Source organism: Muscardinus avellanarius (assembly GCF_963383645.1).
Source record: "Muscardinus avellanarius genome assembly, chromosome: 16".
Taxonomy (NCBI): Eukaryota; Metazoa; Chordata; class Mammalia; order Rodentia; family Gliridae; genus Muscardinus; species Muscardinus avellanarius.
The window spans coordinates 24406405-24419557 of record NC_137802.1 but is presented as its reverse complement, the minus strand read 5'-3'; the positions used below and the strand labels follow the sequence as shown (position 1 = coordinate 24419557).

Genomic DNA, 13153 nt, shown 5'->3' with positions numbered 1-13153 from the left:
CTCTGCTTTAAGTTCTTCCTGAGGTTAATTCACTGAGGCTTCCTTGCTTGCAACTTATTTTCTGAAGCATTGGTCAGTCCTGTTACTAGTTTAAATCCTCTTTCCCCTTTCCAAGTATGAATTTGTTAACAATAGCCCACTTTATTTTGAAACTATTGTTGTTACTATTATATGATGTGTGTGTGGGGGGGGGTACTGGGGGTGGAACCCAGAGGCTTTCTACCTCAGGGCTATGCTTCCAGACCTATTTTTATATTTTATTTGGAAACAGGGTCTCACGAAGTTGCTGAGAGCCTCACTAAGTAAGTAGCTGAGGCTGGCTTTGAACCTGCAGGATTGTTCTGTCTCAGCCTCTCAAGCACGGGGATTACAAGTGTGCGCCACCACGCCCGGCTACTATTATGTAATTTTTATCTTTTTAAAATTACCCACTTGGTAATTTTTAAATTAATTACCTTGGTAGCACATGCTTGTAATCCATAATCCTTGTAATTCCAGAAGCTGAGACCAGAGGATCGGGTTCGCGGACACCCTCAGCTACTTAGGCCCTTCGTAATTTAGTGAGACCCTGTTTGAAAATAAAATAAAAAAAAAAAAGGCAGGGGGTGTGGTTCAGATGTCCAATGCCTCTGGGTTCCATCCCCAAACCTGGGGGGGGGGGGGGAATTACCCATTAGAGGTAGTTTGGTACATTTTTCTTCAGTGTTTTTAGTTTAGTAGGACCTGACATAATATTTTACTGTTTAAAAAACAGCTTTACGCCGGGCGTGGTGGCACACGCTTGTAATCCCCGCGCTTGGGAGGCAGAAACAGGAGGATCGCGCAGGTTCGAAGCCAGCCTCGCGTGCTGGCTTAGGAGACCCTGTTTCCAAATAAAAATGTAAAAATAGGTCTGGGAGTGTAGCCCGGAGGTAGAAGGGCTTCCAGGAACCCCAGTACCACCAAAAAAAAAAAAAAAAACCAAAAAACAGCTTTAAGCTGGGCGTTGTCGCACATTCTTGTAATCCCAGTACTTGGGAGGCTAAGTCAGGAGGATGGCTGGTTTGTGGGGTCAGTGTTGATAATTTAGCAAAGCCATTTGCAACTTAGTGAGACCCTGTTTCAAACTAAAAAATAAAATAGGGCTAGGATATAGCTCAGAGGCAGAATGCCTCTGGGTTCCAACCCCAGCACCGAAACAAAACAAAATTCTCCAAAACAGCTTTATTGGTGTATAATTGACATATACATTAAAAGTATACAATTTGCCATATATTCTGATATAAACATATACCATGACACCATCACCACATTAAAGTTAATGAACATAGCCACCATTTCCAAAAGTTTCTTTGTGTCACTCTATAATTCCTCCTGCCTCTTTCCAGTTCTCATCTGACCTTTAGATAGCTACTGATCTTTCTCTAATACTGTAGTTCTCATTTTGTAGAATTAATATAGGTAATATTTTATTTTTTATATTATAACCCTTTATTTTTATTTTTTTATTTTATTTTTTATAATTTGTGCATATACTTTAATTTTTATTTTTTTTAAATTTTTTGGTGGTACTTAGGGTGGAACCCAGGGGCTTTCTACCTCTGGGCTATACTTCCAGACCTATTTAATACTTTATTTGGAAACAGGGTCTCACTAAGTTGATGAAAGCCTCACTAAGTAGCTGAGGCTGGCTTCAAACCTGTGTGATCCTTCTGTCTCAGCCTCCCAAACATGGGATTACAAGCGTGCGCTACCATGCCTGGCTTATTTTTAATGTATGTATGTATGTATGTATGTATGGATGGATGGATGGATGGATGGATGTATTTAGTGGTACTGGGGATGGAACCCAGGGCATTCTACATCTGAGCTACACCCCCAGTCCTATTTTTTATTCTTTATTTTGAAACAGGATCTCACTGAATTGCAAAGGGCCTCACTAAGTAGCTGAGGTTGTCCCAAAAAACAAAACAAAACACTTAATGTTTAGGTATAAGGAGAGAATGTGAAACAAACCAGAAAATTTTCCCTTATGATAAGACATTTTAAGGAGGTTAGATTATGAAGAACCTGTGTTTTATATAGAATTTAAATTATCAATGGGAGAACCTGTGAAATTAAACTTTTTCTTTTTTTGGGTACAGGGTCTCACTAAGTTGTGGAGGGCCTTACTAAGTTGTTGCGGCTGGTTGCAAACCTGCAATTCTCCTGTCTCAGCCTCCCAAGTACTGGGATTACAAGTGTGTGCCACCACACCCAAGTGAAGTAAGACCTTTTTTTAGAATATACATTTCAGTACTTGGGAGGCTGAGACAGGAAAATTACAGGTTCATGGCCAGTCTCAGCAACTTAAATCTTGTTTCAAAATAAAGGAATAAAATAGGGCTGGGGTTGTAGCTCAGAGGTACAGTGCCCTTGGGTTCCATCCCCAGTACCACATAAATAAATAAATAAATAAATAAATAAATAAATAAATAAATAAATAAATAAATACACATTTGCTGAGCATGATGATGCATGCTTATAATCCCAGCACTTGGAAGGCTGAGAAAGGAGCATCACAGGTTCCCAGCCAGCCTCAGATACTTAGTGAGGCCCTCTACAACTCACTGAGACCTTGTTTCCAAACAAAGAATTTTAAAAATGGGGCTGGGGGTGTAACTTGGAGGTAGAAGGCCCCTGGGTTTGATCCCCACTTCAGCAAAAAAAATAAACATTTCAAATCTTTTTGGATAGCAAATAAAATTTTTCCTCATACTTATGATCATTCTAAATTCTCCATCACTGTAAAACAAGTAAAAACAGCTCTGGATGAAATGATCTTTTCGTAACATTTTTTCTAATACATTTTTACAATATAGGAGTATAACTTTGCTTTTTTTTTATACCTTGCCAGTATGAGGTAATACCAATTTTTTAAGATTTTACCAATTTGATAGGTGGTAAAATTGAACATTTTGTCATATTGTTGTTAATAGCCATTTATATTTTCTCTTTTCTAAATTTTGCCTTCATAGCCTTGTCTTTTTTTTCTGTCATAGTTGGGGTTTGTTTGTTTTTGTTTTTGTTTTTGTTTTGTGGTACTGGGGATGGAACCCTTCTACCTCCAGGCTACACTCCCAGACCTATTTTATATTTTATTTGGAAACAGGGTCTCTTAAGCCAATGCAGCTGGCTTCGAACCTGCGCAATCCTCCTGTCTCCGCCTCCCAAGCATGGGGATTACAAGCGTGCGCCACCACGCTCAGCTTGTCATAGTGTTTTAGTTCTGAATTTAGGTAATAAAAGTTTCATATATGCTTCACAGCTTTTAAACAGGGTTTGTACTTACAAGAGTTCTCTGGATGGAAACAAACCTGTTACAGAGATTGCTGAGAGTACCTTTAATAAGTGATTTTGTTAAGTTAAAAAAAATGAAAAAAAAAAAACCAGGAAGGTCTCATCTTTTGAATTCTTGGCACAACAAAGACTAGCTTTAAACCATTTGTAGAAGGATTGGGTCTCAAACTTTTTTTTTTTTTAAGAGCTGTTATAGACAAGTTAGATAATCTTTCATTTTAAAAAGAAGATCATATGTAATTTTTTTCAGAGCCACTCTGAGTATTTGTTAATTTTTAAAAATTATCACTAAAGTAAGATAATAATATAAAGTGCCCTAACAGCTGTAATATTTTAAGTCCATTAGATTTTTTTTTTTTTTTTTTTTTTTTTTTTTTTTGGTATTGGGAATGGAATACAGGGAGGGGCATTCTACTTCTGAGCTACACCCCCACCCTTATTTTTTATTTTTTATTTTTTTTATTTTTTGGTGGTACTGGGGTTCCTGGAAGCTCTTCTACCTCCGGGTTACACTCCCAGACCTATTTTTACATTTTTTTTAAATTTGGAAACAGGGTCTCCTAAGCCAGCGCGCGCGGCTGGCTTCCAACCTGCGCGATCCTCCTGTCTCTGCCTTCCAAGCGCGGGGATTACAAGCGTGCGCCACCACGCCCGGCTCTTATTTTTTATTTTGAAACAAGGTCTCACTGAGTAGCTGAGGCTGTCCAGGATCCTCCTGTCTTAAACTCCCAAGTACTGGGATTACAAGTGTGTGCCACCATGCCCAGCTTCATTAGATCATATTGTGGTAAAGGAGTTCTAATAATACTACATGGCTGTTTCTCTTCTTGTAGTCATCGCAATCCAGGAAACAATCTATCCTAATACATGTAGTGACATAAGAAAGGCACAATTGTATTGTACCTTTCCATTTTCTGAACTAACTGTAAAGGCTTTTTTGTTTTTTAAGTTTCCCTTTTAGTAAGGTCAAATTAGACTGCACTTCAGTGAAGCAAATGTTAGATTCATTAAATTTAATTTTCTACATTTAACAATGGAGAAAGAAAACCCAGATGCAGTGTTTTTCTTAGTTTTGCAATTTATGGTCCCTATATTTAACCACATCTTTAACCCTTATAATGATGTGTATGTGTATATTATTAGTACATATAAAATGGGTTGTGTATTTTCATCCTTTTTTGTATTCATTTCTTACTTGAAATTAAAGATAATAGAAATCTTCCAACTTTCTCTTTTATTTTCTTGCAGTACTGGGGATAGAACCCAGGGGCATTCTTGGCCTGATTTTTTTATTTTATTCCTTATTTGGAAACAGGATCTCACTGAGTTGCAAAGGGCCTCACTAAGTAGTAGCTGAGGCTGCCCATGAACTGTGATCATCCTGTCTCAGCCTCCCAAATGCTGGGATTACAAGCGTGAGACCCTGTTTCAAAATAAAGGGAAAAAAATAGGGCTGGGGTAGCTCAGAGGTAGAATGCGCCTGTGTTCTTATCCCTAGTGCTGCAATAAATAAATAAATAATTTAAAACTAAGCCAAGTGTGATGGTGCATGCCTTTAATCCCAGTACTTGAAAGGCTGAGAAAGGAGGATCCCAGGTTTGAGGACAGCCTCACCAATATAGCGAAATGATCAATAGCCTAATAAGACTTTGTTTCAAAAAGAAATAATAAAATAAGCCTGGGGGTATATCTTGGAGGTAGGCTGCCTCTGGGTTCAATCCCCAGTCCCACAAAATGAATAGATAAATTTATAACAATAATTTATGGTTTTATTGGAAGGCAGCATTAATGAATATTCTCTTATGTTTTCCAGTGAACTGACCATTAGATAGAATTAAAATAACTTGATGGGGAGCTGGGTGTGGTGGCTCACACTTGTAATCCCAGTACTTGGGAAGCTGAAATAGGAGGATCACAGGTTCTTGACCAGCCTCAGCTACTTAGTGAGGTCCTCTGAAGCTTAGTGAGACCCTGTTTCAAAATAAAGAATAAAAGATTGGGGTGGGGCTGTAGCTTGGAGGCAGAATGCCTCTGAGTTCAATCCTTAGTGCTGCCAAAAAAAAAAAAAAAAAAAATTGGTGATAATTTAGGAACTAGTCAGTTAATGGCCATATAGTGTGGTGTGGTCACATTCAACCTTAGCCGTTTTTTAACAGCTGTTCTTAGGTATGTAAACTGGAGTATTTTAGCAGTAACTAAAATGTTGTCATTTCTATACTAAGCAAAATACTTTCCTTGAAAATAGTGCTGTCAAAGCCATTCTCAAAAGGATATATACTGTGTGATACCATTTATTTAACATTTGTGATACATAATTACAGAGATACAGAAGAGGTTAGTGGTTGCCAAGGACTGAGGATGGAGAAGGAGTGCTGGGGATGGCAGAAGAGTGGTTAGCACAAAGGAGTCCTGTTATGATGGCACAACTAATTATATGTATCTTGGTATGCCAGTAGTTACACATTATAAAGAAGCATAGAGCTATACTCACACATGTGAATGTGTCTAACTGGCAAAATCATAATAAGCTCTTTGGGTGTACCGATGTCAGTTTCCTGGTGTTGATATTGAATTCTATATAAGCAAATTGTTAACCTTGGGGGATGTTAGGTGAAAGGAGTACATTACCTCCCTGTACATTTCTTTGAAACTTCTTTCGAATTAATCATTATTTTTAAACAGTTAAAAAATAACACTGCTTTAATAAGCACTCTCCTCACTCACCCAAAAGCAGGGCAGTTATTAAAGGCAGATGTGTGTTCCTTGGTATCAAGTTCTATTGTCCAGTTACTAGAGCAGCAAAGTAAAACATCCCTTTAGAGGAGAGTTCTAGTTATACTTTGGAGATTGTATTTTCTCTGATGAGTAGTTCCGAGTGAGCCATGCCACGTGGTGGCGCACACTTGTAATCCCAGCATTTGGGAGACTGAGATAGGAAGATCGTGGTTCGTGACCAGCCTCAGTTACTTAGTGAGGCCCTTTGCAACTCAGTGAGACCCTGTTTCAAAATAAAGAATAAGCCGGGCGTGGTGGCGCACACTTGTAATCCCAGAACTTGGGAGGCTGAGACAAGCGGATCACACAGGTTCAAAGCCAGCCTCAGCTACTAAGTGAGGCTCTCAGCAACTTAGTGAGACCTTGTTTCCAAATAAAATATAAAATAGGTCTGGGAGTATAGCCCGGAGATAGAAAAGCCCCTGGGTTCCACCTCCAGTACCACTAAAAAAATAGAAATGAATGTGGGTGTAGCTTGGAGGTAGAATATCCCTGGGTTCAATCCCTAATACCGTTAAAAAAAAAAAAATAAAAAATAGGGCTGGGGTGGGGTGTGTAGATCAGAGGTTGAATATTCCGAGGTTCCATCCCAGTATCAGTATCACCCCCCCCCCAAAAAAAAATAGTTCCTAGTAAAGTACTTATCAGTTCTAAAAAGGTCATTTCTAGTTATACCACGGATCCCTTGGCTGGTGAAGAATATATACATTCTCTGTTTCCTGTTTATTTTATTTTATTTATTTATTTTTTTTTTGGTCTTTTTTTGGACTGGTGATCGAACCCAGGTTGTGCACTTGCCAGGCAAGCGCTTTGCCACTGAGCTACATCCCAGCCCTATTTCCAGTTTATTGATATACTGAATATAAAACCTTAAAGAAGTTGAGTCTGGTGGTGCACACCAGTAATTGATAGGTCGAAACAGGAGGATCACAGGTTGTGGGCCAGCCTCAGCAATTCATTGAGACCCTGTTTCAAAATAAATAAAAAGGAGCCAGGCATGGTGGCACGTGTTTGTAATCCCAGCATTCAGGAGGCTGTGACAGGAGAATCACGGTTCAGTTCGTGGTGAGCCTCAGCTACTTAGGGAGGCCCTCTGCATCTTAGTGTGTGACCTTGTTTCAAGAAATAAAGTGTGCGCCAGGCGTGGTGGCGCACACTTGTAATCCCAGCATTCGGGAGGCTGAGACAGGAGGATCACAGTTTGCGGACGGCCTCAGGTAATACTTACTGAGGCCCTCTGCAACTTAGTGAGACCCTGTTTCAAAATAAAGAATAAAAAATAATAGGGTATGGGGTGTAGCTCGGATGTCGAATGCCCCTGGGTTCCATCCCCAGACCCGCCAAAAAAAAAAAAAAATACTAAATAAGTCTGGGGTTGTAGCTCGGAGGTAGAATGCCCTGGGTTCCATCCCCATTACTACAAACAAACAAACAAAAAAAAGGGGGGGGAGCTGAGGGTACAAGGTTGTAATGTGGCACTCACGTGTAATCCCAGTACTTGGGAGGCTAAGAGAAGAGAATTGTAGGTTTGAGGCTAGACTGAGCAATTTAGTGAGACCTTGTTTCAAAATAAAATAGGGCTTGCTGGGCATGGTGGCGCATGCTTGTAATCCTAGTACTTGGGAGGCTGAGACAGGAGGTTTGCTCAGGTTTGAAGCCAGCCTCAGTTACTTAGTGAGGCTCTTAGCAACTTAGTGAGACCCTGTTTCCAAATAAAATATAAAAATGGATCTGGGAGTGAGACAGGAGGTTTGCTCAGGTTTGAAGCCAGCCTCAGTTACTTAGTGAGGCTCTTAGCAACTTAGTGAGACCCTGTTTCCAAATAAAATATAAAAATGGGTCTGGGAGTGTAGCCCATAGGTAGAAAGCCCCTAGGTTCCATTCCTAGTACCACACCAAAGAATAAATAAATAAATAAATAAATAAACAAATAAATAAAATGAAATAGGGCTTTAGGGGTATAACTCAGAAATAGAATGCCCCTGGGTGCAAACCCCAGTACTCCCCCACCCCCCAAAAAAAGCCCAGCACAGTGGTACACACCTGTAATCTCAGTACTTGGGAAGTGGAGACGGGAGAATCACAGGTTTAAGGCCAGCCTCAGGAACAAAAGGAAACCCTTTTTCAAGATAAAAATAGGGTTGGGAATTTAGCTCAAGGCTGAGGCAAGAAAGTCACAAGTTCAAGCCCAGCCTGGACAGTTTGTTTTATTTTATTTATTTATATTTTTTTGTGGTACTGGGAGTGGAACCCAGGGTCTTTTCTATCTCCGGGCTGTACTCCCAAGACCCATTTTTATACTTTATTGGAAACAGGGTCTCACTAAGTTGCTGAGAACCTCACTAAGTAGCTGAGGCTGGCTTCGAACCTGTGTGATCCTCCTGTCTCATCTTCCCAAGCTCTAGGATTATAAGCCTGTGCTACCATGCCCAGCTCAGCCTGGACAATTTAATGAGACCCTGTCTCAACAAATAAGCTGGGCATGGTGGTACGTGCCTGTAATACCAGGATTTGGGAGGCTGAGACAAGAGTATCACAAGTTGAGGCCAGCCTTTGTAAATTAGGCCCTCAACAACTTAATAGAGTGTTTGAAAAATTTAAGGGGGGACAGAAGGGTCTGGAGAGGTAGCTTGGAGGTAGAATAGGGCTGACATGGAGCTCAGAAGTAGAATACCTCTGGGTTCAGCCTTTAGTGTCAAAAAAATCAAAGAAAAAGAACTGGACATAGCTCAGTGGTAGAGTGTCCCTGGCTTCAGTCCCTAGTACTGCACAAATAAAAGAGTAGTTTTAGTTTTTATTAAAATATTCACAAAGACAGACAGACAGACACACACACACACACACACACACACACACACAAGATTGAACCCAGGGGAGCTCTACCACTGAATCATATTTTGAAGCCCTATTTTATTTTGAAGCAGAGTCTTGAGTCTTGTTAAATTACCCCCATGCTGGCCTCAAACTTTTTTTTTTTTTTTTTTTTTTTTTTTTTTTTTTTTTTTTGCTATACTGGGGGTGGAACCCAGGGGCATTCTACTTCTGAGCTACACTCCCAGCCCTATTTTTTATTCTTTATTTTGAAACAGGGCCTCACTGAGTTGCAAAGGGCCTCACGCCCAGCTGGCCTTAAACTCTTAATCCTCCTCTCTCAGCTTCTCAAATACTGGCTTTACAGGCATGCACCATTACACCCAACTCTGATACTGGGGATGGAACCCAGAGGCTTTCTACCTTCGGGCTACACTCTCAGACCTATTTTCTATTTTAAGTCTAAATAATATTCCATTGTGTATATATACACCACAGTTTCTGTATTAATTTGTCCATTAAAGAACACTTTGCTTGCTTCTGTGTCTAGCTGTTATGAATGATGTTGCAATGACCATGAAAGCAAAGATATTTTTATAAGTTGGTGATTTCGTTTCCTTACAGTGTATGTCCAGAAATGTCCAGAAGATCCTAATGTTTTGGGGTGGTTTTTATTTTTGTTTGTAGCTATTATGAATAGAATTTACTTTTTATTCTGTCAATTCACCATTGCTACGTAGAGATGCTGTTTGTTTGGTTTTTGTCGTACAAGGAATGGAACCCAGGGGCTTCTACCTTTGAGCTACACTCCCAGACCTATTTTATATTTTATTTGGAAATAGGGTCCGCTGTGTTGCTGAGAGCCTCACTAAGTAGCTGAGGCTGCGATCCTCCTGTTTCAGCCTCCCAAGTACTAAGATTACAAGTGTGTGCCACCATGCTCAGCTGAGATGCTACTAGTTTTTTAGTTGTTGATTTTGTATCCTTATCCTGCAGCTTTGCTGGATTTTTGTTTATTAGTTCTAATAGTATTTTGTTGGAGTCTTTAAGTTTTTATTTTTTCTTCCTTCTTTTAAACCTCTGAGCACATCTCCAGCCACGTTTAATTTTTTTTATTTTGAAACAGGTTCTTGCTGAATTGCTGAGGCTGGCTTCCGAAACCTGTGCTTCTCCTGTCTCAGCCTCCCAAGTATTGGGATTACAGGCATGTGCCACCATGCCTGGCTAATTTTTGCTCGTTTTGATTTAGGTTTGACGTCATACATAACTCTTTTGGGAAGACCTTTTTGAAATTCCTTTCATAAATTTGGTTGCCATCTCTTTGTGCTCTTACAGCCATTTATTTTATCTCTTTATTATGTTGTTAATCACATGCATATTGTAATTGTCTCTTTAGTTTTTTGTGTTCCCTTTCAGACTATTTATCTCTTAAGTTCAGAATCTGGTTTTGCTTTTCCACTCTTCTCGGAACCTAGAATAATGCCTACCTGATTTAGAAGACTTTTTTAGTACATATCTTTTGAAACATTATACCCACAGATAATTCTTGCTTCCCTCTTAGCCTTAAGTGCAACCAAGGGCTTCATTAATCAATGGTTATAATGTTAAAATGTTCTTTGTGTTACTGGGAATCATGTGTTTTACTGTTTGAAGGCACCTGAAATAGTACCTAGTCCAGTCTTCCTCCATGTAACACACATGCTTACATGCACTAATGTGTGTGCATCAAGTCAATTGAAATCTATAGAACATTGAAATTCATAGACATCGACTAACCTAGTGGTGAAATTAGTACTAAAAGCTCATGTTTTCTGATTTTTTTTGTACCATTCTATTTTTCTTACCTGACAATTTATATTCTGATAAATTAAGGTGGAAATTCATTTGTTACCTAAATTTTCGAGGAAAGACCTTAAAGATATTAATTTAATTCATAATATTTTTCTACCTTTTTTTTAAGGTACTGGTATTGAACCCAGGACCTCTCTGTGCCCAGCTATTATTTTTAGAACAAGGTCTTGTTAAGTTGCCCAAATTTGCTTCAAATTTTTAATTCTACTAGCCAAATATGGTGGCACATGCTTTTAATCCCAGTTCTTGAGGCTGAGACTGGTTTTCAAAATAAAATAGGGTTGGGGTAGAATGCCCCTGGGTTCAGTCCCTAGTGCCACAATAACAAAAATAAAACAATTTTCAGTCCTCCTTCGGTCTCCCAAGGAGCTGGAATTGCAGGTATATGCCACTGTGCCTACCTTATCTTGTGTGTGTGTGTGTGTGTGTGTGTGTGTGTGTGTTACTGGGGGTAGAACCCAGGGCTTTTCTACCTCCGGGCTATACTCCCAGACCTATTTTATACTTTATTTGGAAACAAGGTCTCACTAAGTTGCTGAGAGCCACTAAGTAGCTGAGGCTGGCTTCAAACCTGTGCGATCCTCCTGTCTCAGACTCCCAAGCACTGGGATTACAAATGTGTGCCACCACACCTGGTTTATCTTTCTACTTTTAACTGTATTTGGCAACCAGAATATTTGAAGAAAAATTGTTTGTTTGTTTATTGTGGTACTAGGGATTGAACTCAAGGGTATTCTACTTCAGAGCTATATCCCAAGCCCTATTTTATTTGTTTTGAAACAGGGTCTCACTGGGTTGCTGAGAGTGTCGCTCCACTGCTGAGGCTGTCCTCAGATCTGTGATCTTCCTGTCTCATCTTCCCTTGTCCTGGGATTATAGACCTGAGCCACCAAACCCGTCTTAGAAAAAAAATTTTGATTGGTTTAAATGATGACCGCATTTTTTTGTTTTGTAGACCTCCGTGAGTGAAAGTCTTCAGAAGGAAGCTGCTAAGAAGCAGGCCATGAAACAGGTAAGATGGGTAGAATTAGGTGTAGTTGGTGAATAATTCAGCTCATATTTTTAGGTATCAGATTTGGTATAAAGAGCTGATTTACAGAGATTACAAGTATCCTGTGTTTTGAAGGGAAAAACATAGCTATCCAACTACCCAAACACTCCTTTGGCAGCTTCCCTCATCACATATACAGAGGCATGACACTCAAACAGCCTTCACTCTGCCTAATCCCCAGAGGCATTCTACCTTTGAGCTATACCCCCAGCCTGATTTTTATCTTTTATTTGGAAACAGGGTCTCACTAGGTTGATGAGAGGTCTCACTATTTGCTGAGGGTGTCCTTGACCTTGTGATACTCTTGTCTCAGCCTCCCAAGTACTGGGATTACAAGCATGTCCACCATGGCCAGCCAGCTTTTCCTGGTCTCATTTGTAATTTTTTTTTTTTTTTTGTACCGAGGATTGAACCCATGGGCATTTTATCTCTTGAGTTACAGCCCCACCTCTATTTTACTTTTTATTTTGAAGCAGAATCTCATTAAGTTTCTCAGACTGCCCTTGAACTTGTAATCCTCCTGTCTCAACCTCCCAAATACTGGGATTACAGGTTTGCTCAACCACACATGGCTTAAATTATCAAATTTGTAAGGCAAAAAAGACTAAACAAGCCACTTACAGTGGTACATGCCTGTATATCTCAGCTACTCAGGAGACTGAGGCAATGAGATGAAAAGTTCCAGGCCAGACTGGGCAACTTTAGCAAGACCCTCTCTCAATTTTTTTTTTAATTTATTTTTTTTATTTTTTTTTGCAGGTCTGGGGATGGAACCCAGGGGCATTCAACCTCCGAGTTATACCCCCTGCCCTATTTTTTATTCTTCATTTTGAAACAGGGTCTCACTAAGTTGTGGCAGGGGCTCACTGTGTAGCTAAGGCTAGCCACGAGCTGCGATCCTCCTGTCTCAGCCTCCTGAATGCTGAGATTACAAGCGTGTGCTACCATGCTCGGCTCTAGTCTTTTATTTTCTGAAACAGGTTCTCACTGAGTTGGGAAGGTCTGAGGCTGTCCACAAACTGCAATCCTTCCATCTCAGCCTCCCAAATGCTGGGGTTACAAGCATGCGCCATCATGCCTGGCTCAAAATAAAATTGTAAGAGGTATGCTGGGGCCAAGCATGGTGGCGCACAATCATAATCCCAGTAGTTAGGAGGCTGAGACAGGAAGATCTTAAGTTTGGGGCCAGCCTCAGATACTTAGTGAGGGCCTCCACAACATAGACCCTGTTTCAAAATAAGGAATAAAAAATAGGGCTGGGGGTATAGCTCAGAGGTAGTATGCTTCTGGGTTCTATCCCAAGTTATTTCCCAAAAAAAAAAAAAAAAAAAACAGGCAACAGGGGTG

The 13153-nt window shown here is 40.0% G+C and overlaps 1 protein-coding gene across 1 annotated transcript in view; it reads left to right on the top strand.

Moving 5' to 3' along the window:
- NSRP1 (nuclear speckle splicing regulatory protein 1) overlaps positions 1–13153 on the top strand; it is a gene marked incomplete at both ends in the record, with an annotated part of 39082 nt that overhangs the window by 14833 nt on the left and 11096 nt on the right. The window contains one exon of the mRNA XM_080713596.1: positions 11711–11767. Coding sequence (XP_080569722.1) covers positions 11711–11767 — 57 coding nt within the window. The remainder of the gene's footprint in view (positions 1–11710; positions 11768–13153) is intronic.